A 27,378-nucleotide genomic window follows, 5' to 3' on the forward strand; every position below is an offset into this window, starting at 1 on the left:
AACAAGAGCAGCACCAACTTAACAAGACCAGCACCAACTTAACAAGACCAGCACCAACTTAACAAGAGCAGCACCAACTTAACAAGAGCAGCACCAACTTAACAAGACCAGCACCAACTTAACAAGAGCAGCACCAACTTAACAAGACCAGCACCAACTTAACAAGAGCAGCACCAACTTAACAAGACCAGCACCAACTTAACAAGAGCAGCACCAACTTAACAAGAGCAGCACCAACTTAACAAGAGCAGCACCAACTTAACAAGAGCAGCACCAACTTAACAAGAGCAGCACCAACTTAACAAGAGCAGCACCAACTTAACAAGAGCAGCACCAACTTAACAAGAGCAGCACCAACTTAACAAGAGCAGCACCAACTTAACAAGAGCAGGACCAATTTAACAAGAGCAACACCAACTTAACAAGAGCAGCACAAAATGATCAAGAGCAGCATCAACTTAACACGAGCAGCACCAACAAAACAAGAGCAGCTGTGCACCAACTTAACAAGTGCAGCACCAACTGAAGAAGAGCAGCACCAACTGTACAAGAGCAGCACCAACTGAACAAGAGCAGCACCAACTTAACAAGAGCAGCACCAACTGAACAAGGGCAGCACCAACTAAACAAGAGCAGCACCAACTTAACAAGAGCAGCACCAACTTAACAAGAGCAGCACCAACTTAACAAGAGCAGCACCAACTTAACAAGAGCAGCACCAACTGAACAAGGGCAGCACCAACTAAACAAGAGCAGCACCAAGTTAACAAAAGCAGCACCAAGTTAACAAGAACAGCACCAACTTAACAAGAGCAGGACCAATTTAACAAGACCAGCACCAACTTAACAAGAGCAGCACCAACTTAACAAGAGCAGCACCAACTTAACAAAAGCAGCACCAACTTAACAAGAGCAGCACCAACTTAACAAGACCAGCACCAACTTAACAAGAGCAGCACCAACTTAACAAGAGCAGCACCAACTTAACAAGCGCAGCACAAACTTAACAAGAGCAGCACCAACTGAACAAGTGCAGCACCAACTTAACAAGAGCAGCACCAACTTAACAAGACCAGCACCAACTTAACAAGAGCAGCACCAACTTAACAAGACCAGCACCAACTTAACAAGAGCAGCACCAACCTTAATAAGAGCAGCACCAACTTAACAAGAGCAACACAAACTTAACAAGAGCAGTACCAACTTAACAAGAGCAGCACCAACTAAACAAGAGCAGCACCAACTTAACAAGAGCAACACAAACTTAACAAGAGCAGTACCAACTTAACAAGAGCAACACCAACTAAACAAGAGCAGCACCAACTAAACTTTAGCAGCACCAACTGAACAAGAGCAGCACCAACGTAACAAGACCAGCACCAACTTAACAAGAGCAGCACCAACTTAACAAGAGCAGCAAAAACTAAACAAGAGCAGCACCAACTTAACAAGAGCAGCACCAACTAAACAAGAGCAGCACCAACTTAACAAGAGCAGCACCAACTTAACAAGAGCAGCACCAACTTAACAAGAGCAGCACCAACTTAACAAGAGCAGCACCAACTGAACAAGCGCAGCACAAACTTAACAAGAGCAGCACAAACTTAACAAGAGCAGCACAAAGTTAACAAAAAGCAGCACAAAGTTAACAAGAGCAGCACCAACTTAACAAGAGCAGCACCAACTTAACAAGACCAGCACCAACTAAACAAGACCAGCACCACCTTAATAAAGAGCAGCACCAACTTAACAAGAGCAGCACCAACTTAAAGCAGGACCAACTTAACAAGAGCAGTACCAACTTAACAAGAGCAGCACCACCTTAACAAGAGCAGCACCAACTAAACAAGAGCAGCACCACCTTAACAAGAGCAGCACCAACTTAACAAAAGCAGCACCACCTTAACAAGGGCAGCACTAACTTAACAAGACCAGCACCAACTTAACAAAACCAGCACCAAATTAACAAGAGCAGCACCAACTTAACAAGAGCAGCACCAACTTAACAAGAGCAGCACCAACTTAACAAGAGCAGCACCAACTTAACAAGAGCAGCACCAACTTAACAAGAGCAGCACCAACTTAACAAGAGCAGCACCAACTTAACAAGACCAGCACCAACTTAACAAGAGCAGCACCAACTGAACAAGAGCAACACCAACTTAACAAGAGCAGCACACAATTATCTAGAGCAGCATCAACTTAACACGAGCAGCACCAACAAAACAAGAGCAGCTGTGCACCAACTTAACAAGTGCAGCACCAACTGAAGAAGAGCAGCACCAACTGTACAAGAGCAGCACCAACTGAACAAGAGCAGCACCAACTTAACAAGAGCAGCACCAACTGAACAAGAGCAGCACCAACTGAACAAGAGCAGCACCAACTTAACAAGAACAGCACCAACTTTAACAAGAGCAGCACCAACTTAACAAGAGCAGCACCAACTCAACAAAAGCAGCACCAACTTAACAAGAGCAGCACCAACTGAACAAGGGCAGCACCAACTAAACAAGAGCAGCACCAAGTTAACAAAAGCAGCACCAAGTTAACAAGAACAGCACCAACGTAACAAGAGCAGCACCAACTTAACACAAACAGCACCAACTTAACAAGAGCAGGACCAATTTAACAAGAGCAGCACCAACTTAACAAGAGCACCACCAACTGAACAAGAGCAACACCAACTTAACAAGACCAGCACCAACTTAACAAGAGCAGAACCAACTTAACAAGAGCAGCACCAACTTAACAAAAGCAGCACCAACTTAACAAAGCAGCACCAACTGAACAAGAGCAGCACCAACTTAACAAGAGCAGCACCAACTTAACAAGACCAGCACCAACTTAACAAGAGCAGCACCAACTTAACAAGACCAGCACCAACTTAACAAGAGCAGCACCAACCTTAATAAGAGCAGCACCAACTTAACAAGAGCAACACAAACTTAACAAGAGCAGTACCAACTTAACAAGAGCAACACCAACTAAACAAGAGCAGCACCAACTAAACTTTAGCAGCACCAACTGAACAAGAGCAGCACCAACGTAACAAGACCAGCACCAACTTAACAAGAGCAGCACCAACTTAACAAGAGCAGCAAAAACTAAACAAGAGCAGCACCGGTTTAACAAAAGCAGCATCAACTAAACAAGACCAGCACCAACTAAACAAGAACAGCACCACCTTAACAAGAGCAGCACCAACTTAACAAAAGAAGCACCAACTTAACAAGACCAGCACCGGTATAACAAGAGCAGCACCAACTTAACAAGACCAGAACCAACTAAACAAGAGCAGTACCACCTTAACAAGAGCAGCACCAGCACAACAAGAGCAGCACCGGTTTAACAAGAGCAGCACCAACTAAACAAGACCAGCACCACCTAAACAAGAACAGCACCACCTTAACAAGAGCAGCACCACCTTAACAAAAGCAGCACCAAGTGAACAAGAGCAGCACCAAGTTAACAAGAGCAGCACCGGTCTAACAAGAGCAGCACCAACTAAACAAGACCAGCACCAACTAAACAACAGCAGCACCACCTTAACAAGAGCAGCACCAACTTAACAAAAGCAGCACCAACTTAACAAGAGCAGCACAAACTTAACAAGAGCAGCACCAACTTAACAAGAGCAGCACCAACTTAACAAGAGCAACACCAACTTAACAAGAGCAGTACCAACTTAACAAGAGCAGCACCAACTGAACAAGAGCAGCACCAACGTAACAAGGCCAGCACCAACTTAACAAGAGCAGCACCAAATTAACAAGACCAGCACCAACTTAACAAGAGCAGCACCAACTTAACAAGAGCAGCACCAACTAAACAACAGCAGCACCAACTTAACAAGAGCAGCACCAACTTAACAAGCGCAGCACCAACTTAACAAGAGCAGCACCAACTTAACAAGAGCAGCACCAAATTAACAAGACCAGCACCAACTTAACAAGACCAGCACCAACTTAACAAGAGCAGCACCAACTTAACAAGAGCAGCACCAACTGAACAAGCGCAGCACAAACTTAACAAGAGCAGCACAAACTTAACAAGAGCAGCACAAACTTAACAAGAGCAGCACCAACTTAACAAGAGCAGCACCAACATAACAAGAGCAGCACCAACATAACAAGACCAGCACGAACTTAACATGAGCAGCACAAACTTAACAAGAGCAGCACCAACTTAACAAGACCAGCACCAACTTAACAAGAGCAGCACCAACTTAACAAGACCAGCACCAACTAAACAACAGCAGCACCACCTTAACAAGAGCAGCACTAACTTAACAAAAGCAGCACCAACTTAACAAGAGCAGCACCAACTTAACAAGACCAGCACCAACTTAACAAGAGCAGCACCAACTTAACAAGAGCAGCACCAACTTAACAAGAGCAGCACCAACTTAACAAGAGCAGCACCAACTTAACAAGACCAGCACCAACTTAACAAGACCAGCACCAACTTAACAAGAGCAGCACCAACTTAACAAGAGCAGCACCAACTTAACAAGAGCAGCACCAACTTAACAAGCGCAGCACCAACTTAACAAGAGCAGCACCAACTTAACAACAAGACCAGCACCAACTTAACAAGAGCAGCACCAACTTAACAAGAGCAGCACCAACTTAGCAAGAGCAGCACCAACTTAACAAGCGCAGCACCAACTTAACAAGAGCAGCACCAACTTAACAAGAGCAGCACCACCTTAACAAAAGCAGCACCAACTTAACAAGAGCAGCATCAAATTAACAAGACCAGCACCAACTTAACAAGAGCAGCACCAACTTAACAAGACCAGCACCAACTTAACAAGAGCAGCACCAACTTAACAAGACCAGCACCAACTTAACAAGAGCAGCACCAACCTTAATAAGAGCAACACAAACTTAACAAGAGCAGCACCAACTTAACAAGCGCAGCACCAACTTAACAAGAGCAGCACCAACTTAACAAGAGCAGCACCACCTTAACAAAAGCAGCACCAACTTAACAAGAGCAGCATCAAATTAACAAGACCAGCACCAACTTAACAAGAGCAGCACCAACTTAACAAGACCAGCACCAACTTAACAAGAGCAGCACCAACTTAACAAGACCAGCACCAACTTAACAAGAGCAGCACCAACTTAACAAGACCAGCACCAACTTAATAAGAGCAGCACCAACTTAACAAGAGCAACACAAACTTAACAAGAGCAGTACCAACTTAACAAGAGCAACACCAACTAAACAAGAGCAGCACCAACTAAACTTTAGCAGCACCAACTGAACAAGAGCAGCACCAACGTAACAAGACCAGCACCAACTTAACAAGAGCAGCACCAACTTAACAAGAGCAGCAAAAACTAAACAAGAGCAGCACCGGTTTAACAAAAGCAGCATCAACTAAACAAGACCAGCACCAACTAAACAAGAACAGCACCACCTTAACAAGAGCAGCACCAACTTAACAAAAGAAGCACCAACTTAACAAGACCAGCACCGGTATAACAAGAGCAACACCAACTTAACAAGACCAGAACCAACTAAACAAGAGCAGTACCACCTTAACAAGAGCAGCACCAGCACAACAAGAGCAGCACCGGTTTAACAAGAGCAGCACCAACTAAACAAGAGCAGCACAAACTTAACAAGAGCAGCACCAACTAAACAAGACCAGCACCAACTAAACAAGAGCAGCACCACCTGAAGAAGAGCAGCACCAACTTAACAACAGCTGCACCGGTTTAACAAAAGCAGCACCAACTAAAAAAGACCAGCACCAACTAAACAAGAGCAGCACCAACTTAACAAGAGCAGCACCAACTTAACAAAAGCAGCACCAACTTAACAAGAGCAGCACCAACCTAACAAGAGCAGCACACACTTAACAAGACCAGCACCAACCTAACAAGAGACACACCAACTTAACAAGAGCAGTACCAACTTAACAAGAGCAGCAACACTTTAACAAGAGCAGCACCAACTGAACAAGAGCAGCACCAACTTAACAAGAGCAGCACCAAATTAACAAGACCAGCACCAACTTAACAAGAGCAGCAACAACTGAACAAGAGCAACACCAACTGAACAAGAGCAGCACCATCTAAACAAGACCAGCACCAACTAAACATGAGCAGCACCACCTTAACAAGAGCAGCACCAACTTAACAAGAGCAGCACCAACTTAACAAGACCAGCAAAAACTTAACAAGAGCAGCACCGAATTTAACAAGAGCAGCACCAACTAAAAAAGACCAGCACCAACTAAAAAAGACCAGCACCAACTAAACAAGAGCAGCACCACCTTAACAAGAGCAGCACCAAGTTAACAAGAGCAGCACCACCTTAACAAGAGCAGCACCAACTTAACAAGACCAGCACAATTTTAACAAGACCAGCACCAACTTAACAAGAGCAGCACCAACTTAACAAGACCAGCACCAACTTAACAAGACCTGCGCCAACTTAACAAAAGCAGCAGCAACTTAACAAGAGCAGCACCAACTGAACAAGAGCAGTACAAACTTAACTAGAGCAGCACCAACTTAACACGAGCAGCACCAACTAAACAAGAGCAGCTGTGCACCAACTTAACAAGGGCAGCACCAACTTAACAAGACCAGCACCAGCTTAACAAAAGCAGCACCAACTTAACAAGAGCAGCACCAAGTTAACAAGAGCAGCACCGGTTTAAGAAGAGCAGCACCAACTTAACAAGACCAGCACCAACTTAACAAAAGCAGCTCCAACTAAACAAGAGCAGTACCAACTTAACAAGAGCAGCACAAACTAAACAAAAAGCAGCTCCAACTAAACAAGAGCAGTACCAACTTAACAAGAGCAGCACAAACTAAACAAGAGCAGCACCGGTTTAACAAGAGCAGCCCCAACTAAACAAGACCAGCACCAACTAAACAAGAACAGCACCAAGTTAACAAGAGCAGCATCAATTTAAAAAGAGCAGCACCAACTGAACAAGACCGGCACCAACTAAACAAGAGCAGCACCACCTTAACAAGAGCAGCACCAACTTAACAAAAGCAGCACCAACTAAACAAGAGCAGCACCACCTTAACAAGACCAGCACCAACTTAACAAAAGCAGCACCAACTTAACAAGAGCAGCACTAACTTAACAAGAGCAGCACCAACTTAACAAGACCAGCACCAACTTAACAAGAGCAGCACAAACTAAACAAGACTAGCACCAACTAAACAAGAGCAGCACCAACTTAACAAGAGCAGCATCAATTTAAAAAGAGCAGCACCAACTGAACAAGAGCAACACCAACTTAACAAGAGCAGTACCAACTTAACAAGAGCAGCACCAACTAAACAAGAGCAGCACCAACTAAATTAGAGCAGCACCAACTGAACAAGAGCAGCACCAACGTAACAAGACCAGCACCAACTTAACAAAAGCAGCACCAACTTAACAAGAGCAGCACCAAATTAACAAAAGCAGCAACAACTGAACAAGAGCAGCACCAACTGAACAAGAGCAGCACCGGTTTAACAAGAGCAGCACCAACTTAACAAGAGCAGCACCAACTTAACAAGACCAGCACCAACTTAACAAGAGCAGCACCAACTTAACAAGACCAGCACCAACTTAACAAGAGCAGCACCAACTTAACAAGAGCAGCAAAAACTAAACAAGAGCAGCACCGGTTTAACAAAAGCAGCATCAACTAAACAAGACCAGCACCAACTAAACAAGAACAGCACCACCTTAACAAGAGCAGCACCAACTTAACAAGAGCAGCACCAACTTAACAAGACCAGCACCAACTGAACAAGAGCAGCACCAACGTAACAAGGCCACCAACTAAACAAGAGCAGCTGTGCACCAACTTAACAAGGACAGCACCAACTGAAGAAGAGCAGCACCAACTGAACAAGAGCAGCACTAACTTAACAAGAGCAGCACCAACTGAACAAGAGCAGCACCAACCAAACAAGAGCAGCACCAACTTAACAAGAGCAGCACCAACTTAACAAGAGCAGCACCAACTTAACAAGAGCAGCACCAACTTAACAAAAGCAGCACCAACATAACAAGAGCAGCACCAACTTAACAAGAGCAGCACCAACTTAACAAAAACAGCACCAACTTAACAAGAGCAGCACCAACTTAACAACAAGAAGAGCAAACGCTCGATCGAGTCACTTTCGCAGTTCTGAATATTAAATGAGGCATCAGATGGACAGGAAGAAATTGCTATTCACAACACAATGAGTCACGTTCACATAAAATTTGAGCCCGGTCACTTTTATAGTTTCCGAGAAAAGCCCAACGTTAAGTTGTGTGTTGCCGAACAGAAAAGGCTAGTTATCTCCCTTGTTTTTCTGATAACGTTCGTAAAAGGCTACAGATGTAAATACTTTGATGTAAAGAATAATCCTACAAAGTTTCAATCACATCCGATGAACTTTGTCAAAGATATAAAATGTCTAATTTTTCCTTTGACGCTGACCTGTGACCTTGAAAAAGGTCAAAGGTCAACGAAACCATCGTTAAAGTGTAGAGGTCATTGGAGGTCACGACTAAACAAAATATGAGCCCGATCGCTTTGATAGTTTCCGAGAAAAGTCCAACGTTAAGGTGGTGTCTACGGCCGGCCGGCCGGCCGGCCGGGCGGCCGGCCGGATGGCCGGCCGGACGGCCGGCCGGACAGACTAACACTGACCGATTACATAGAGTCACTTTTTCTCAAGTGACTCAAAAACAGCACCAACTTAACAAGAGCAGCACCAAGTTAACAAGAGCAGCACCGGTTTAAGAAGAGCAGCACCAACTTAACAAGTGCAGCACCAACTTAACAAAAGCAACTCCAACTAAACAAGAGCAGCACAAACTTAACAAGAGCAGCACCAACATAACAAGAGCAGCACCAACTTAACAAGACCAGCACCAGCTTAACAAAAGCAGCACCAACTTAACAAGAGCAGCACCAACTTAACAAGACCAGCACCGGTTTAACAAGAGCAGCACCAACGTAACAAAAGCAGCACCAACTAAACAAAAGAAGTACCAACTTAACAAGAGCAGCAAAAACTAAACAAGAGCAGCACCGGTTTAACAAGAGCAGCACCAACTAAACAAGACCAGCACCAACTAAACAAGAACAGCACCAACTTAACAAGACCAGCACCGGTTTAACAAGAGCAGCACCAACTAAACAAGACCAGCACCAACTAAACAAGAGCAGCACCACCTTAACAAGAGCAGCACCAACTTAACAAGAGCAGCACCAACTAAACAAGAGCAGCACCACCTTAACAAGATCAGCACCAACTTAACAAAAGCAGCACCAACTTAACAAGAGCAGCACCAACTTAACAAGACCAGCACCAACTTAACAAAAGCAGCACCAACTTAACAAGAGCAGCACCAACTTAACAAGAGCAGCACTAACTTAACAAGAACAGCACCAACTTAACAAGACCAGCACCAACTTAACAAGAGCAGCACAAACTAAACAAGACCAGCACCAACTAAACAAGAGCAGCACCAACTTAACAAGAGCAGCACCAATTTAACAAGAGCAGCACCAACTTAACAAGAGCAACACCAACTTAACAAGAGCAGTACCAACTTAACAAGAGCAGCACCAACTAAACAAGAGCAGCACCAACTAAACTAGAGCAGCACCAACTGAACAAGAACAGCAGCAACGTAACAAGACCAGCACCAACTTAACAAGAGCAGCACCAACTTAACAAGACCAGCACCAACTTAGCAAGATCAGCAACAACTGAACAAGAGCAGCACCAACTGAACAAGAGCAGCACCGGTTTAACAAGAGCAGCACCAACTTAACAAGAGCAGCACCAACTAAACAAGACCAGCACCAACATGTCTTGTATACTTGCCATTTACATATTTACTATAAATGTTAATGGATGAATGATGATACATTGTAGACGGATGCATGTTATTGATTAAAAGCCCCACAATGATGTGCTTGGCAAGACGGAAAAAAAATAAAAAAAGAGCAGCACCAACTTGAACTTAACAAGAGCAGCACCAACTTAACAAGAGCAGCACCAACTTAACAAGAGCAGCACCAATTTAACAAGACCAGCACCAATTTAACAAGAGCAGCACCAACTGAACAAGAGCAACACCTACTTAACAAGAGCAGTACCAACTTAACAAGAGCAGCACCAACTGAACAAGAGCAGCACCAACTAAACTAGAGCAGCATCAACTGAACAAGAGCAGCACCAACGTAACAAGACCAGCACCAACTTAACAAGAGCAGCACCAACTTAACAAGAGCAGCACCAACTTAACAAGAGCAGCACCAACTTAACAAGACCAGCACCAACTTAACAAGACCAGAACCAACTAAACAAGACCAGCACCAACTGAACAAGAGCAGCATCAACTTAACAAGAGCAGCACCAACTTAACAAGACCAGCACCAACCTAACAAGAGCAGCACCAACTCAACAAGACCAGCACCAACTTAACAAGAGCAGCACCAACTGAACAAGAGCAGCACCAACTTAACAAGACCAGCACCAACCTAACAAGAGCAGCACCAACTCAACAAGACCAGCACCAACTTAACAAGAGCAGCACCAACTGAACAAGAGCAGCACCAACTGAACAAGAGCAGCACCGGTTTAACAAGAGCAGCACCAACTTAACAAAATCAGCACCAACTTAACAAGAGCAGCACCAACTTAACAAGAGCAGCACCAACTTAACAAGACAAGCGCCAACTTCAAAAAAAGCAGCACCAAGTTAACAAGAGCAGCACCAAGTTAACAAGAGCAGCACCAAGTTAACAAGAGCAGCACCAACTGAACAAGAGCAGCACTAAGTTAACAAGAGCACAACATAACAAGAACAGCACTAACTGAACAAGAGCAGCACCAATTAACAAAGGCAGCACAAACTGAACAAGAGCAGCACCAACTAAAAAGAGCAGCACCAATTGAACAGGAGCAGCACTAATGCCAATAAGAGATGAAGCTATTCAGGGACCATATTAGAGATGAAGCTATTCAGGGACCATATTAGAGATGAAGCTATTCAGGGACCAAATAAGAGATGAAGCTATTCAGGGACCATATTAGAGATGAAGCTATTCAGGGACCATATTAGAGATGAAGCTATTCAGGGACCAAATAAGAGATGAAGCTATTCAGGGACCATATTAGAGATGAAGCTATTCAGGGACCATATTAGAGATGAAGCTATTCAGGGACCAAATAAGAGATGAAGCTATTCAGGGACCATATTAGAGATGAAGCTATTCAGGGACCATATTAGAGATGAAGCTATTCAGGGACCATATTAGAGATGAAGCTATTCAGGGACCATATTAGAGATGAAGCTATTCAGGGACCAAATAAGAGATGAAGCTATTCAGGGACCATATTAGAGATGAAGCTATTCAGGGACCATATTAGAGATGAAGCTATTCAGGGACCAAATAAGAGATGAAGCTATTCAGGGACCATATTAGAGATGAAGCTATTCAGGGACCAAATAAGAGATGAAGCTATTCAGGGACCAAATAAGAGATGAAGCTATTCAGGGACCAAATAAGAGATGAAGCTATTCAGGGACCAAATAAGAGATGAAGCTATTCAGGGACCATATTAGAGATGAAGCTATTCAGGGACCAAATAAGAGATGAAGCTTATCAGGGACCATATTAGAGATGAAGCTATTCAGGGACCAAATAAGAGACGAAGCTATTCAGGGACCAAATAAGAGATGAAGCTATTCAGGGACCATATTAGAGATGAAGCTATTCAGGGACCATATTAGAGATGAAGCTATTCAGGGACCATATAAGAGATGAAGCTATTCAGTGACCATATTAGAGATGAAGCTATTCAGGGACCAAATAAGAGATGAAGCTATTCAGGGACCATATTAGAGATGAAGCTATTCAGGGACCATATTAGAGATGAAGCTATTCAGGGACCATATTAGAGATGAAGCTATTCAGGGACCAAATAAGAGATGAAGCTATTCAGGGACCATATTAGAGATGAAGCTATTCAGGGACCAAATAAGAGATGAAGCTATTCAGGGACCAAATAAGAGATGAAGCTATTCAGGGACCAAATAAGAGATGAAGCTATTCAGGGACCATATTAGAGATGAAGCTATTCAGGGACCAAATAAGAGATGAAGCTATTCAGGGACCATATTAGAGATGAAGCTATTCAGGGAACAAATAAGAGATGAAGCTATTCAGGGACCATATTAGAGATGAAGCTATTCAGGGACCAAATAAGAGATGAAGCTATTCAGGGACCAAATAAGAGATGAAGCTATTCAGGGACCATATAAGAAATGAAGCTATTCAGGGACCATATTAGAGATGAAGCTATTCAGGGACCATATAAGAGATGAAGCTATTCAGGGACCAAATAAGAGATGAAGCTATTCAGGGACCATATTAGAGATGAAGCTATTCAGGGACCAAATAAGAGATGAAGCTATTCAGGGACCATATTGGAGATGAAGCTATTCTGGGACCATATTAGAGATGAAAACATTCAATCAGACTTTTTTTCAAACAATTTTAATACTCACCATGTGATGTCAGGATCTGGGTAGGCGGCCACACGGCAGTCAAAGCGGGCCAGATGGCCCAACTCAACCACGATGTCATTCATATCGGACAGGAAGTGGGGAGCTCTGAAGGAAACCTCACCCTCTGCGGTTTCAGGGATAGACTTGAACTTTTGTTCTGGCTCTTCTGCCTTGGCAGTTTCCTCGGCTTCCCTGGCGACAGGTTCTGGTTCTTCTACTTTCTTTTCTTCAACAGGTGCCGGCTCTTGTTCAACTGGTTTCTTCTCCTCAACAACTTCCTCTTTGACAACTGGTTTTGGCTCTGGTTCAACTGGTTTCTCCTCTTTCACCGGCTCTGGTTCAACTGGTTTCTCCTCTTTCACCGGCTCTGGTTCAACTGGTTTCTCCTCTTTCACCGGCTCTGGCTTTTTCTCTTCAACTTGTTCAGGTTCAGCTGGTTTCTTCTCCTCAACAACTGGTTTTTCTACCTTCTTTTCTTCAACAACTGGTTCTGGTTTCTTTTCTTCAACAACTGGTTCTGGTTTCTTTTCTTCAACAACTGGTTCTGGTTTCTTTTCTTCAACAACTGGTTCTGGTTTCTTTTCTTCAACAACTGGTTCTGGTTTCTTTTCTTCAACAACTGGTTCTGGTTTCTTTTCTTCAACAACTGGTTCTGGTTTCTTTTCTTGGACAACCGGTTCTGGTGCCTTTTCTTCAACAACCGGTTCTGGTTTCTTTTCTTCAACAACCGGTTCTGGTTTATTTTCTTCAACAACCGGTTCTGGTTTCTTTTCTTCAACAACCGGCTCTGGTTTCTTTTCTTCAACAACCGGTTCTGGTTTATTTTCTTCAACAACTGGTTCTGGTTTCTTTTCTTCAACAACCGGTTCTGGTTTCTCTTCTTCAACTGGCTCTGGTTTCTTATCTTCAACAACCGGTTCTGGTTTCTCTTCTTCAACTGGCTCTGGTTTCTTATCTTCAACAACCGGTTCTGGTTTCTCTTCTTCAACAACCGGTTCTGGTTTCTCTTCTTCAACTGGCTCTGGTGCCTTTTCTTCAACAACTGGCTCTGGTTTCTCCTCCTCAACAACTGGTGTTGGTTCTGGTTCAACAGGTTTCTCTTCTTCAACTTTCGTTGCTTCTGGTACAACAGGTTCCTCGACAACCGGTTTTTCCTCCTTAACAACTGGTGTTGTGATTTGTTTTTCTTCTGCTGCTGTCTTGGTTTCTTCAAAAGGTGTCGGTGCAACCTCTTCAGTGGGTGTCTTGTCGTCTAGTTCAAAAGGTGTCGGTGCAACCTCTTCAGTGGGTGTCTTGTCGTCTAGTACAAAAGGTGTCGGTGCAACCTCTTCAGTGGGTGTCTTGTCGTCTAGTTGAAAAGCTTCTTGATCCTGCCCGGGCTCTGTTTTCTCAAGACCTAATTCTGAAATGAACAAAAAAAGGAAACTTGCATTGATAAAATCTGTTTAGCATTGTACATAACAAGATTGTGGAAATATGCCAAACTGCAAAGCCACCAAGTTTATGTTGTTGTTTTTTCAGAGTACTTGCTTTCTTGGTCTTTGTGGATAGTAATTAAACCTTAAACACAGAAAACCAGAACCAAACTACACTTTGCTTGAAAAAAAGTGTGTAAGGTCTCAAGTGAAATCTAATGCAGCATGTCAAAATACAACCAAACAACTTAAAAAAAGAAAAGTACTATTCCATTTGAGACTTAATTGCCCTCTCAACTCTGCCCCCTCCTCCTATCCCTCCTTCTCCAATGCCCCAAACTTATGCCTATTTCCGCCATTAAAAGTGTATGGAGTCTCACCTTCAAGAACCACAAGATCTGCAGCTGCGAGGATGGAACCGTTAAGGTTGGCAGCAAGGGCGGAGTACTGACCCGCTTGGCCCTTGCTGACAGAAAGAAGGGTGAGAGTGCTGGTATCCCCCTCGCTTGAAATCTGGACCTGCTTGCTCTCCTTGATGGCCGAACCGTCCTTCAGCCACTGGACAGTGGGCAGGGGTGTCCCCCCAACGATGCAATCAAACTTTACTGCGCTGCCCTCTGAAAGTAGAGAAAGAAAGAGTTTGACGATGGGCAGAAGTTATTTACTTTTTCTGTGTGATCTTTGCCTTTGAGAACCCTCTCTCCAGCTTTAATTATTTTCAAACCAACATCAAGAGAAAAGATACAGCACGCAATAACTTTGCTATCCTGCAAATGCCAGGTGACAACAAAAGGGCTATAACAAATTGTGTGCAAGAAGCCCTAAGCTTTGTGTTAAAATAGACATTCTTTTTCCAGTGCATGTGATCAGCGTGAGAAAGCCGGAGGGACTGGGGGATGGGAAGATGAAGGGGAATGGTACCACTGATGTCAGTCTCATTCAGGCTTTCCATCGCAGATAGCTTTCACCATAAAGTGGCCCCTTTAACACATTACTTTGTCATATATATACTGAACCCCTTAAGGGAGTAATTTATACCCATTGTTGTTCACTTTGTAAAAAAGTTCTAATGTGCACGTGTGTGCATTACCTTACTACACAAGATATGCTGTTACTGACTCTTGACCTTGCATTACCGTACTACACAAGATATGCTGTTACTGACTCTTGACCTTGCATTACCGTACTACACAAGATATGCTGTTACTGACTCTTGACCTTGCAAGAAATGCCATCAGACATAAGTGGACACTAACATAAAAGCCTTGAAGGAAAGTACTCCGAAATTCTCTGCCACTGTTTTTTTGTAGATAAATCAGTCCAAAATGCTTGTGGTGTAAAACACGTCTACAGTTTTGACCACATGCCAGTCAGTCAATCCTGCCAGCCTTCAGCAGCCGAATGATTTACCTGCATGTTTACAGTACAGTGCACCAGATCCACAGAGACACAGACCAGAGAGTATGTAGCTCTGTGATCAGATCCTATCTCCCCAGTACACATCAGTCCATCGGATCCACAGAGACACAGACCAGAGAGTCTATAGCTCTGTGATCAGATCCTATCTCCCCAGTACACATCCATCAGATCCACAGAGACACAGACCAGAGAGTCTATAGCTCTGTGATCAGATCCTATCTCCCCAGTACACATCCATCAGATCCACAGACCAGAGAGTCTATAGCTGTGTAATCAGATCCTATCGAGTCCCCAGTACACATCCATCACTGCATCAGATCCACAGAGACACAGACCAGAGAGTCTATAGCTCTGTGATCAGATCCTATCTCCCCAGTACACATCCATCAGATCCACAGACCAGAGAGTCTATAGCTCTGTGATCAGATCCTATCTCCCCAGTAAACATCCATCTCTCAATCGAAGGCGTCAGAGCAGATCAGAGCCAGAGAGCAGAAGCTGGCAGCAGCACCAGATAGCTAACAGAGTTGATCTAGCGCCCCCACACTCAGGACCCAAGATAAATGACGATATGCCAGGAGAGCAGGCAGATAGGCTTTCAGCACCCCACTATAAATAGATGAGGCGGTCCCACATACTGCGCTAGAGGTTTGCCTCTGTACAACACAGTCTTGGAGAGAAAAGATGTTCCTATGAAAACATGGGATAGATACGAATAGGTAAAGGCAGAGGTTGATGAGAGAAAGAGCAGGGAGCAAAAAAATGGGGAGATGGGGAGTCACGACAGAGTTTGGTAGGGGTAGGGGGGTGGGTGGGTGGGCTTACAGTGAGAGAGAGAGAGAGAGAGAGGGGGGGAGGGAGTGTGTCAGTGTGTGTGTGTGAGAGAGAGAGGGAGAGAGAGAGAGAGAGCGAGAGAGAGAGAGAGAGAGAGAGAGACTGGGGAGGAAGAGACCGAGTCACCGGCACGACTCAGTGAAGCCAGAGGCAGAAAGAACATCTGATCTGAAACTGCGGTTTTCTCCACAGAGAGAGAGAGAGAGAGAGAGAGAGAGAGAGAGAGAGAGAGAGAGAGAGAGAGAGAGAGAGAGAGCTAAAGAGCTAGAGAGAGACAGGGAGACAGTCGGACAGAGAGACAGACAGACAGACAGAGAGTAGGCTGGATTAAAATGGTTAACCAGATTTGAGTAGTGCGGATGTTCCACTTTTAAGTCAGCTATTCAACACACAAAAGTTCCACTGAAAAACGCAGAATTCAGAGGAAGGTAAAGGCAAGGAAAAACAGCAGGCAGCACATAACAGCAGAAAAACTGAGGCTGAAAACAAAACTGGAAGAGAGTGTAAAGAAGTCTGGGTCAAAGTGATTTATCAGATGTGAATGTTGTGCGTGGCGCGTACAGTGCCAGCACCTGCCAGTACTCTTCTGACATCACAGGTATTTTCGTCTAAACCACCGAGCGCTACAAAACAGAAGTTTGGTCCCGAGCCAAGCTAACATTTCTTGGAATGAAAGACTCCTTGAATTTGCGCATTATCTACATGAACAAAGTCAAGTCAATAAGTCAAGAACGCCTTAAATACACTTGTGCCTGAGCTACTGAAGAGACTCCATCACTAACCCACAAACACCACTGAAGAGACTCCATCACTAACCCACAAACACCACTGAAGAGACTCCATCACTAACCCACAAACACCACTGAAGAGACTCCATCACTAACCCACAAACACCACTGAAGAGACTCCATCACTAACCCACAAACACCACTGAAGAGACTCCATCACTAACCCACAAACACCACTGAAGAGACTCCATCACTAACCCACAAACACCACTGAAGAGACTCCATCACTAACCCACAAACACCACTGAAGAGACTCCATCACTAACCCACAAACACCACTGAAGAGACTCCATCACTAACCCACAAACACCACTGAAGAGACTCCATCACTAACCCACAAACACCACTGAAGAGACTCCATCACTAACCCACAAACACCACTGAAGAGACTCCATCACTAACCCACAAACACCACTGAAGAGACTCCATCACTAACCCACAAACACCACTGAAGAGACTCCATCACTAACCCTCAAACACCACTGAAGAGACTTCATCACAAACCCACAAACACCACTGAAGAGACTCCATCACTAACCCTCAAACACCACTGAAGAGACTTCATCACTAACCCACAAACACCACTGAAGAGACTTCATCACTAACCCACAAACACCACTGAAGAGACTCCATCACTAACCCACAAACACCACTGAAGTCCAGCACTAACCCACAAACACCACTGAAGAGACTACATCACTAACCCACAAACACCACTGAAGAGACTCTATAACTAACCCTCAAACACCACTGAAGAGACTTCATCACTAACCCACAAACACCACTGAAGAGACTCCATCACTAACCCACAAACACCACTGAAGAGACTCCATCACTAACCCACAAACACCACTGAAGAGACTCTATCACTAACCCTCAAACACCACTGAAGAGACTTCATCACTAACCCACAAACACCACTGAAGAGACTCCATCACTAACCCACAAACACCACTGAAGAGACTCCATCACTAACCCTCAAACACCACTGAAAACGACTGGCTATTAGGTTAAAGTTAAAGAAAGGAATCGTAATACAAATTCACTCTGCCCAGGTACCCACCATGTTCAAGAGACACAGACAGTGACAAGACCAGACAGTTAAACTGACAACACCTGCAACACCTTACTCAACCTTTAACCAATATCTTTGCTTTAACTTGCCAGCAGGCAAAGCTTCTTGCAAACACACACCCCTTGCTGCACTTCAGGTGTACTGTCAGTACGGCTGTACCAACAGCACCTGGCTATGACCATTTCATAGGTATCAGTACAGCAATGTGCCTAGGCCTGGTCAAGCACCGGTAAACACCTGGGCCTGGTCAAGCACCGGTAAACACCTGGGCATGGTCAAGCACCGGTAAACACCTGTCACTCTAAACTGTCTGCCCCAGATATATAGATGTCTTCAGCTTAGTAAGCAAAACTTGTTTGACCATAAAAAGGAAAACACCTATCATATAAACTGACCGTCCTGATATACAGATGATTGAATCTTAGCTAGCAAGCATCTTGTTTGACCATAATCCTTGAACAGGAAAAAACACCTATTATATAAACTGACCGTCCTGATATACAGATGATTGAATCTTAGCTAGCAAGCATCTTGTTTTACCATAATCCTTAAACAGGAAAAAACAACAAGTTCAGAAAGACAAGCAGCTGCTGCAATAACAGAGGAGTTCGTTCAGCACCTGATGATGGCCACTTCACAGGTAGTATACAGCAATGTGTCTGGGCCGCTTGGTCAAGCACAGGTAAGCACATGTCACTGTAAACTGTCTGCCACTCAGTGATAAACAAATGTCAGATGTCTAGTCATTTAAGCGGCAAACTCTTGATGGCCATAACCCTTGTCGGACCGAGAACAGCATGTCCAGAAAGAATAAGAATAATAAGAATAAGAATAATTTATTATCTCATAGAGAAATTCAGGCGTGGTACATAACAATAATACAAACATGACATTGTTTTTACATAAGACATAGCACTGCATAACAGGGCAGGTTATAAACACACCTCCCACATACCTTTCTGGCCATTCCTTGCATTGTGCTTACGCATTCAGTCATGAACACATCCATGTCTCACTTACACATCGCACACATGGACATTCTTATACGCTCAACTTACCCATACACACATGGACATTCGACCACGCTCCACTTACACATTCTTATACGCTCCACTTACACATTCACACATGGGCATTCTTATATGATCCACTTAAACATTCCCACATGGACATTCGACTACGCCCACTTACACATTCCCACATGGACATCTTTAAAGATTCTCGCACACCTACGCGTATAACGGACTATGGCTAAACATCATTGCAAAACATCATAGCATACAATATATCACAGAAAAAATACGGACGTACATAAAACCAATACATACATGTACATTACTACTGATTGCACTGGCAGAAGAATAAGAATAAGAATAAGAATACTTAGACAAGCACCTGTCACACTAAAAACAGTGGCCATAACCCTTGTCGGACCGAGAACAGCATGTCCAGAGAGACAAGCACCTGTCACACTAAAAACAGTGGCCATAACCCTTGTCGGACCGAGAACAGCATGTCCAGAAAGACAAGCACCTGTCACACTAAAAACAGTGACCATAACCCTTGTCGGACCGATAACAGCATGTCCATCAAGACAAGCACCTGTCACACTAAAAACAGTGACCATAACCCTTGTCGGACCGAAAACAGCATGTCCAGCAAGACAAGCGCATGTCACACTAAAAACAGAGGTACAGACCGAGAACAGCATGTCCAGAGAGACAAGCACCTGTCACACTAAAAACAGTGGCCATAACCCTTGTCGGACCGAGAACAGCATGTCCAGAGAGACAAGCACCTGTCACACTAAAAACAGTGACCATAACTCTTGTCGGACCGAGAACAGCATGTTCAGCAAGATAAGCACCTGTCACACTAAAAACAGTGGCCATAACCCTTGTCGGACCGAGAACAGCATGTCCAGAAGGACAAGCACCTGTCACACTAAAAACAGTGACCATAACCCTTGTCGGACCGAGAACACCATGTCCAGAAAGACAAGCACCTGTCACACTAAAAACAGTGGCCATAACCCTTGTCGGACCGAGAACACCATGTCCAGAGAGACAAGCACCTGTCACACTAAAAACAGTGGCCATAACCCTTGTCGGACCGAGAACACCATGTCCAGAAAGACAAGCACCTGTCACAATAACAAGCCGCGTAAGGCGAAAATACAACATTTAGTCAAGTAGCTATCGAACTCACAGAATGAAACTGAACGCAATGCAATGTTTCAGCAAGACCGTAGCATCGTCAGTCCACCGCTCATGGCGAAGGCAGTGAAATTGACAAGAAGAGCGGGGTAGTAGTTGCGCTAAGAAGGATAGCACGCTTTTCTGTACCTCTCTTCGTTTTAACTTTCTGAGCGTGTTTTGAATCCAAACATATCATATCTATATGTTTTTGGAATCAGGAACCGACAAGGAATAAGATGAAAGTGTTTTTAAATTGATTTCGAAAAAAATTTTGATAATTTTTATATATTTAATTTTCAGAGCTTGTTTTTAATCCAAATATAACATATGTATATGTTTTTGGAATCAGCAAATGATGGAGAATAAGATGAACGTAAATTTGGATAGTTTTATAAAATAAAATATTTTTTTACAATTTTCAGATTTTTAATGACCAAAGTCATTAATTAAATTTTAAGCCACCAAGCTGAAATGCAATACCGAAGTCCGGGCTTCGTCGAACATTACTTGACCAAAATTTCAACCAATTTGGTTAAAAAATGAGGGCGTGACAGTGCAGCCTCAACTTTCACGAAAAGCCGGATATGACGTCATCAAAGACATTTCTCAAAAAAATGAAAAACACGTATGGGGATATCATACCTAGGAACTCTCATGTCAAATTTCATAAAGATCGGTCCAGTAGTTTGGTCTGAATCGCTCTACACGCACGCACACACACACACACATACACCACGACCCTCGTCTCGATTCCCCCCTCGATGTTAAAACATTTAGTCATAACTTGACTAAATGTAAAAACAGTGTCCATAACCCTTGTCGGACCGAGAACGGCATGTCCACCAAGACAAGCACCTGTCACACTAAAAACAGTGACCATAACCCTTGTCGGACCGAGAACAGCATGTCCAGCAAGACAAGCGCCTGTCACACTAAAAACAGTGGCCATAACCCTTGTCGGACCGAGAACAGCATGTCCAGCAAGACAAGCGCCTGTCACACTAAAAACAGTGACCATAACCCTTGTCGGACCGAGAACAGCATGTCCAGCAAGACAAGCGCCTGTCACACTAAAAACAGTGACCATAACCCTTGTCGGACCGAGAACAGCATGTCCAGCAAGACAAGCGCCTGTCACACTAAAAACAGTGGCCATAACCCTTGTCGGACCAAGAACAGCATGTCCAGAGAGACAAGCACCTGTCACACTAAAACAGTGGCCATAACCCTTGTCGGACCGAGAACAGCATGTCCAGAGAGACAAGCACCTGTCACACTAAAAACAGTGGCCATAACCCTTGTCGGACCGAGAACAGCATGTCCAGAAAGACAAGCACCTGTCACACTAAAAACAGAGGTACAGACCAAGAACAGCATGTCCAGAGAGACAAGCACCTGTCACACTAAAAACAGTGGCCATAACACTTGTCGGACCGAGAACAGCATGTCCAGAGAGACAAGCACCTGTCACACTAAAAACAGTGGCCATAACCCTTGTCGGACCGAGAACAGCATGTCCAGAGAGACAAGCACCTGTCACACTAAAACAGTGGCCATAACCCTTGTCGGACCGAGAACATCATGTCCAGCAAGACAAGCACCTGTCACACTAAAAACAGTGGCCATAACCCTTGTCGGACCGAGAACAGCATGTCCAGCAAGACAAGCACCCGTCACACTAAAAACAGTGGCCATAATCCTTGTCGGACCGAGAACAGCATGTCCAGAAGGACAAGCACCTGTCACACTAAAAACAGTGGCCATAACCCTTGTCGGACCGAGAACAGCATGTCCAGAAAGACAAGCACCTGTCACACTAAAAACTGTGGCCATAACCCTTGTCGGACCGAGAACAGCATGTCCAGCAAGACAAGCACCCGTCACACTAAAAACAGTGGCCATAACCCTTGTCGGACCGAGAACAGCATGTCCAGAAAGACAAGCACCTGTCACACTAAAATCTGTGGCCATGACCCTTGTCGGACCGAGAACAGCATGTCCAGAAAGACACTGAGCATCTGTCACACTAAAAACTGTGGCCATAACCCTTGTCGGACCGAGAACACCATGTCCAGCAAGACAAGCACCTGTCACACTAAAAACTGTGGCCATAACCCTTGTCGGACCGAGAACAGCATGTCCAGAAAGACAAGCACCTGTCACACTAAAAACAGTGGCCATAACCCTTGTCGGACCGAGAACAGCATGTCCAGAAGGACAAGCGCCTGTCACACTAAAAACAGAGGTACAGACCGAGAACAGCATGTCCAGAGAGACAAACACCTGTCACACTTAAAACAGTGGCCATAACCCTTGTCGGACCGAGAACAGCATGTCCAGAGAGACAAGCACCTGTCACACTAAAAACAGTGGCCATAACCCTTGTCGGACCGAGAACACCATGTCCAGCAAGACAAGCACCTGTCACACTAAAAACAGTGGCCATGACCCTTGTCGGACCGAGAACAGCATGTCCAGAGAGACAAGCACCTGTCACACTAAAAACAGTGGCCATAACCCTTGTCGGACCGAGAACACCATGTCCAGCAAAACAAGCACCTGTCACACTAAAAACAGTGGCCATAACCCTTGTCGGACCGAGAACATCATGTCCAGCAAGACAAGCACCTGTCACACTAAAAACAGTGACCATAACCCTTGTCGGACCGAGAACAGCATGTCCAGCAAGACAAGCACCCGTCACACTTAAAACAGTGACCATAACCCTTGTCGGACCGAGAACAGCATGTCCAGAAGGACAAGCACCTGTCACACTAAAAACAGTGGCCATAACCCTTGTCGGACCGAGAACAGCATGTCCAGAAAGACAAGCACCTGTCACACTAAAAACAGTGGCCATAACCCTTGTCGGACCGAGAACAGCATGTCCAGAAAGACAAGCACCTGTCACACTAAAAACAGTGGCCATAACCCTTGTCGGACCGAAAACAGCATGTCCAGCAAGACAAGCACCTGTCACACTAAAAACAGTGGCCATAACCCTTGTCGGACCGAGAACAGCATGTCCAGAAGGACAAGCACCTGTCACACTAAAAACAGTGGCCATAACCCTTGTCGGACCGAGAACAGCATGTCCAGAAAGACAAGCACCTTTCACACTAAAAACTATGGCCATAACCCTTGTCGGACCGAGAACAGCATGTCCAGAGAGACAAGCACCTGTCACACTACAAACAGAGGCATCAGTTGAGCACCTGGATGCCGCGACCACTTCATCAGTATACAGCGATGTGTAATAGCTTGCTCAAGCACAGCTACTCACCTGTCCCTATAAACTGACCGCCATAGGTATGGAGATATCAGAGGTGTTGTGAGCAGACTCTTGCCGGCCAAGCCGTAGCCATCCAAGAAGCAGAGCAACAAGTTCAGAAAGGGAATCATCTGGCACACCAAGTATTATATGTGCGGCGTAGTTTAGGACCCCTACAATTGGCATTACAACCGGCTAGGTTTTGAGAAGATAGATACGAACTGACAATCAGTGTTGAGTGAAAAAAGTTCTAGACAATCATTCTGTTATTGTATGAGTGGGTGCACCTGTGTGTGTGTGTGTGTGTGTGTGTGTGTGTGTGTGTGTGTGTGTGTGTGTGTGTGTGTGTGTGTGTGTGTGTGTGTGTGTGTGTGTGTGTGTGTGTGTGTGTGTGTGTGTGCGTGTGTGTGTGTGTGTGTGTGTGTGTGTGTGTGTGTGTGTGTGTGTGTGTGTGTGTGTGTGTGTGTGTGTGTGTGTGTGTGTGTGTGTGTGTTTATGTGTGTGTGTGTGTGTGTGTGGTGTGTGTGTGTGCGTGCGTGTGTGTGTGTGTGTGTGTGTGTGTGTGTGTGCGTGTGTGTGTGTGTGTGTGTGTGTGTGGTGTGTGTGTTAGTGTGTGTGTGTGTCTGTGTCTGTCTGTGTCTGTGTGTATGTCTGTCTCTGTCTGTCACTGTCTGTGTCTGTCTGTGTGTTCAATTCTTCATCAGTCTGGTTATCAAGAGTAATAATACCCAAATCAACGACACTATGCGACACGACACTACGCCAACTTTATCATCAAAGCATTACACGTGTACACACTGCATTTCCTGACTGAAGGTTATGTTATTGTGACTGGAATTATTTGCCCAGCTAATAAATGGCAGAGGTAAGAAAAGGTGCCGGGAAGCACTGACCCCACAGTCAGACTCAGCTTCTGCAGCTTCACGCCTTCCCTCCACAAATGACGCACATAATGTTTGGAGCTACATACCATGTACCAGAGTTTCCCCCACCCCCAGAATTTCAAGACAACTGCTTAGATCTATAGTTCCTCCCAGGATACATAATAAAATCAGATAAACAACTGACTTAGTTGTGATTGGTTACAGCTTTTAGATTGTTCAAACTTGAATATATTCGTTTCATGAGTAAATTATTATCATTAGTAAACACAAAAATTAGATAACTTGAAACAGTTAAAAACAAATATAACAGATAAACACAGAAACAAACAAAACCTAACTCCACTCAGTCAGGACCTAACTCCACTCAGTCAGGACCTAACTCCACTCAGTCAGGACCTAACTCCACTCAGTCAGGACCTAACTCCACTCAGTCAGGACCTAACTCCACTCAGTCAGGACCTAACTCCACTCAGTCAGGACCTAACTCCACTCAGTCAGGACCTAAAGCGGCTTACCATTAAACAACTAATCAAGTAATTTCTACCTGCAAGAACAGAGTTCTCTTTGGTGCCACAATTTTCTCAAGTTTTGAGATCTCAAACATCACTGCTGATATCCACAACTACAGGACGGTATCCACAACTACAGGACGGTATCCGGCCACAACTATACAGGACGGTATCCACAACAACAGGACGGTATCCGGCCACAACTACAGGACGGTATCCGGCCACAACTACAGGACGGTATCCACAACTACAGGACGGTATCCGGCCACAACCACAGGACGGTATCCACAACTACAGGACGGTATCCGGCCACAACTACAGGACGGTATCCACAACTACAGGACGGTAACCGGCCACACAACTACAGGACGGTATCCGGCCACACAACTACAGGACGGTATCCAGCCACACAACTACAGGACGGTATCCGGCCACACAATGACAGGACGGTATCCGGCCACACAACTACAGGACGGTATCCGGCCACACAACTACAGGACGGTATCCGGCCACACAACTACAGGACGGTATCCGACCACACAACTACAGGACGGTATCCAGCCAAACAACTACAGGACGGTATCCGGCCACACAACTACAGGACGGTATCCGGCCACACAACTACAGGACGGTATCCGGCCACACAATTACAGGACGGTATCCGGCCACACAACTACAGGACGGTATCCGGCCACACAACTACAGGACGGTATCCGGCCACACAACTACAGGATGGTATCCGGCCACACAACTACAGGACGGTATCCGGCCACAGAAGAGACGGAGACAGTCCCAGAGATCATCACTGGTCATGGCGATACGAGTTTTCACCGTGCCACACAGAAGAACCACTTACACCCTCAAGAACCTCAAGCATCCCAAACGCCTGCTAGCCGGCAAACTGTATGCCAGACGGCAACAACATTCCTTCTCACAAATGAACTACCGAAATCCACAGTCCGTATAATCACATACACAACTGACAAAATACATGGCTCGTGCAACACGCTAATGAAGTATTACCAGGCTATTGCACTTGCAGCAACACTGAAGTACACACCACTGAACAAGGTGACACTGTAAGCAGAGCGGTAAACATCTCTCCTCCTTCCCCTCGACTTAACAAAGTTATGCAAAGCCTTTCCACCCCACCGTACCCCCCTCTCTCGCTGTGTACCCCTCTCACCTGATACCCCCCTCTCTCGCTGTGTACCCCTCTCACCTGATCACAGAACTGTGAAGGCCTGAGTGAAGGCAGAAGCAGGAAAAGGTGTGCGCACACCTCAGTGAGCCAGCTCTCAAGGCTCCCCGAAACCTCTGCCTGCCACCTGTGTTGTTTCTGGGAGATAGGCAAAATACCTGCTGCTTCTGCTGCCACCACAAGCCACTAGCCAGCGCTAGCTAAGCAGCAACTCCCTTGCAGCACCGACAGTGGCAGAGAGCCATGGCTAGCCAAGAGCCAAATATTTTTCAAATGAGCTAACTTCCACCACCCCCATCAATCTCAAAAATAACTCTCTACCTCTCTCCGACCTCGCCTATCTCTGCCTTCTCTCTGGCACTCGCATGGTACGTGTATAAACTGCCTGCCGCGCTGATAAAACTTTTTTGAGGTTTTTACCACCACACACAAAAAAGGAGAGAAAAAAAAGCGGTTGCTGTGTATAAGTGTTTGCAGATAAGTCCAGCAAGACTTGTGTGATTCGTTGGAAGGAACAGCCTTCAACCTCAAAAGAAAATGGTAAGAATGGCTGCAGATTTTTGCATTTGTTGGAAAAGGGAGTCTTCATAACCTAAAACAATCACAAAAAGGGAAAATCATTACATAGGTTTTCTTAATTTTATTTTGCTACTGCCAGAGAAAGAGATAGACGGAGGGGTGGGGGGGGGGGGAGAAAGAGAGAGGAAGGCAGAGAAAGTGTGTGTGTGTGAGAGAGAGGGATAGAGATATAGAGCCTGGATAGAGAGAGAGTTTACATATGTGTATAGCCAATCAAAAGTACTAGGTACAAAATGAAACTGGCTACAAATAACACCAATGAATTGTAACCGTAACTTCCGGACTTTGATTTGACATGGTCTCAGTATGGAATTACATATAATTGACAATTCAAAGGTCACCATAAAATGCTGATGAGCCTGATACCACATCCATTTACGATTTGTCTCAGTCATGGAAAACAAACAGGCCTGACCAAGGAAATATTCTATGCAATGAGAATACACAAGGAATGGCCAGAGCATGTGGCTGCCTCCAGAGAAAGGTGTGGAAAGGTTGCTGGTTTGTTGCCAAGGATCATTGTGGCTGCCTCCAGAGAAAGGTGTGGAAAGGTTGCTGGTTTGTTGCCAAGGATCATTGTGGCTGCCTCCAGAGAAAGGTGTGGAAAGGTTGCTGGTTTGTTGCCAAGGATCATTGTGGCTGCCTCCAGA

General features: G+C 44.9%; 1 protein-coding gene across 4 annotated transcripts in view; it reads right to left on the bottom strand.

Moving 5' to 3' along the window:
- The window catches only part of LOC138960402 (obscurin-like), a 228,546-nt gene that overhangs the window by 86,987 nt on the left and 114,181 nt on the right, over positions 1 to 27,378 (bottom strand). For all 4 annotated transcript variants that reach the window (XM_070332306.1, XM_070332305.1, XM_070332307.1 and 1 more), the window contains 2 exons: positions 14,351 to 14,587; positions 12,556 to 13,957 (listed from right to left, as the gene is read on the bottom strand). In XM_070332306.1, the coding sequence (XP_070188407.1) occupies positions 12,556 to 13,957; positions 14,351 to 14,587 (1,639 nt within the window). The remainder of the gene's footprint in view (positions 1 to 12,555; positions 13,958 to 14,350; positions 14,588 to 27,378) is intronic.

This window comes from Littorina saxatilis, linkage group LG2 (genome assembly GCF_037325665.1).
Source record: "Littorina saxatilis isolate snail1 linkage group LG2, US_GU_Lsax_2.0, whole genome shotgun sequence".
Lineage (NCBI taxonomy): Eukaryota > Metazoa > Mollusca > Gastropoda > Littorinimorpha > Littorinidae > Littorina > Littorina saxatilis.